Source organism: Myotis davidii, unplaced genomic scaffold (genome assembly GCF_000327345.1).
Source record: "Myotis davidii unplaced genomic scaffold, ASM32734v1 scaffold665, whole genome shotgun sequence".
NCBI classification, from domain to species: Eukaryota; Metazoa; Chordata; class Mammalia; order Chiroptera; family Vespertilionidae; genus Myotis; species Myotis davidii.
The window spans coordinates 468824-469932 of record NW_006296410.1 but is presented as its reverse complement, the minus strand read 5'-3'; the positions used below and the strand labels follow the sequence as shown (position 1 = coordinate 469932).

Here is a 1109-nt window from a genome sequence, read left to right as displayed (position 1 = left end):
GGCGCTGAGCCCTGCCAGCCCAGCCGCCCCGCGGGCCATTGTCTGCAGCTCAGCGGGGAGACAGCTGGGCCGCGGGGCCTGTGGTTTCTGTTTGTCCGAGAGGCCTGCGGGCTGGAAGGCAGAGGAGGGGTGTCCCTGGTCTCAGCGCAGGCTCCCCACGGCCCCAGGGAACTTCCTGCGCTCCCCCGGGCTGCACCTGTGTTCAGAGGCTGCGGGCTCACCCCCGGGACCCCCTTGCTCAGATGCTGGGCCCCCTCCCAGGCCGGGAAAACTCAACAGTAAAAACAGGAAAAGAGTCCAATTAGAAAATGGGCAGAAGACCTGCAGAGACGCGCCCCGAAGAGGACGTGCAGATGGCACTAGGGAGGCCTGGCTGACATCATTCGCCTTTAGGAAAATGCAAATTAAATCCAGGGTAAGAATCCACGATAAGACACCACACGCCCTTCAGACTGGCTCAAATAAAAACGGTGACATCAAGTGGCAAGGTCATGGGTAAGTGGGTCACTCACGTGTTGCGATAGGATTGTAAAACGTGCCCAGCCTGACTGGTATGCTCAGTGGTTGAGCACTGACCTATGAGCCAGGAGGTCACGGAGGTCACCGTTCGATTCCCGGTCAGGGCACATGCCCAGGTTGTGGGTTCAATCCCTTGTGTGGGCGTGCGGGAGGGGGATTCTCTCTCATCATTGGTGTTTCTATACCTCCCTCTCCCTGCCTCTCTGAAATCAATAAAAATATATTTTGAAAGATTTTAAAAGATTGTAAAATGTTACAGCCACTGTGCCAAATAAAACCTGTAAAACTCACAGAATGTGGAAAGGTCATTCATTTGGAGACAATAACCTTTTCTACTTTTAGTGAAGCTGTTTTTATTTAAGTCCTGGAGGAGTGGCTTCCACATAAGCGCCTAAGTTGTTCACATTTCGCATCCTGGTCCAACGCCACTCACAGCAGCCTCACCTGAGCCCAGGTCCGCGTGCACACCTGTGGTCCGGCACATCCTGAGGTCCGTTAGTGGTTTTCACATGGGAAACACCTACATCTTGCTTTTCCAATTACATCTCATGGCTTGTTTAAAACAAACTCAGCACGCACCGTTACGACCG

General features: G+C 53.6%; 1 protein-coding gene across 1 annotated transcript in view; it reads right to left on the bottom strand.

The window, feature by feature from the left end:
- The window catches only part of MFSD7 (major facilitator superfamily domain containing 7), an 8316-nt gene extending 7313 nt beyond the window's left edge, over positions 1-1003 (bottom strand). The window contains exon 1 of the mRNA XM_006771452.2: positions 964-1003. Within this exon, the coding sequence (XP_006771515.1) occupies positions 964-1003 (40 nt within the window). The remainder of the gene's footprint in view (positions 1-963) is intronic.
- Positions 1004-1109: the final 106 nt, after the last annotated feature.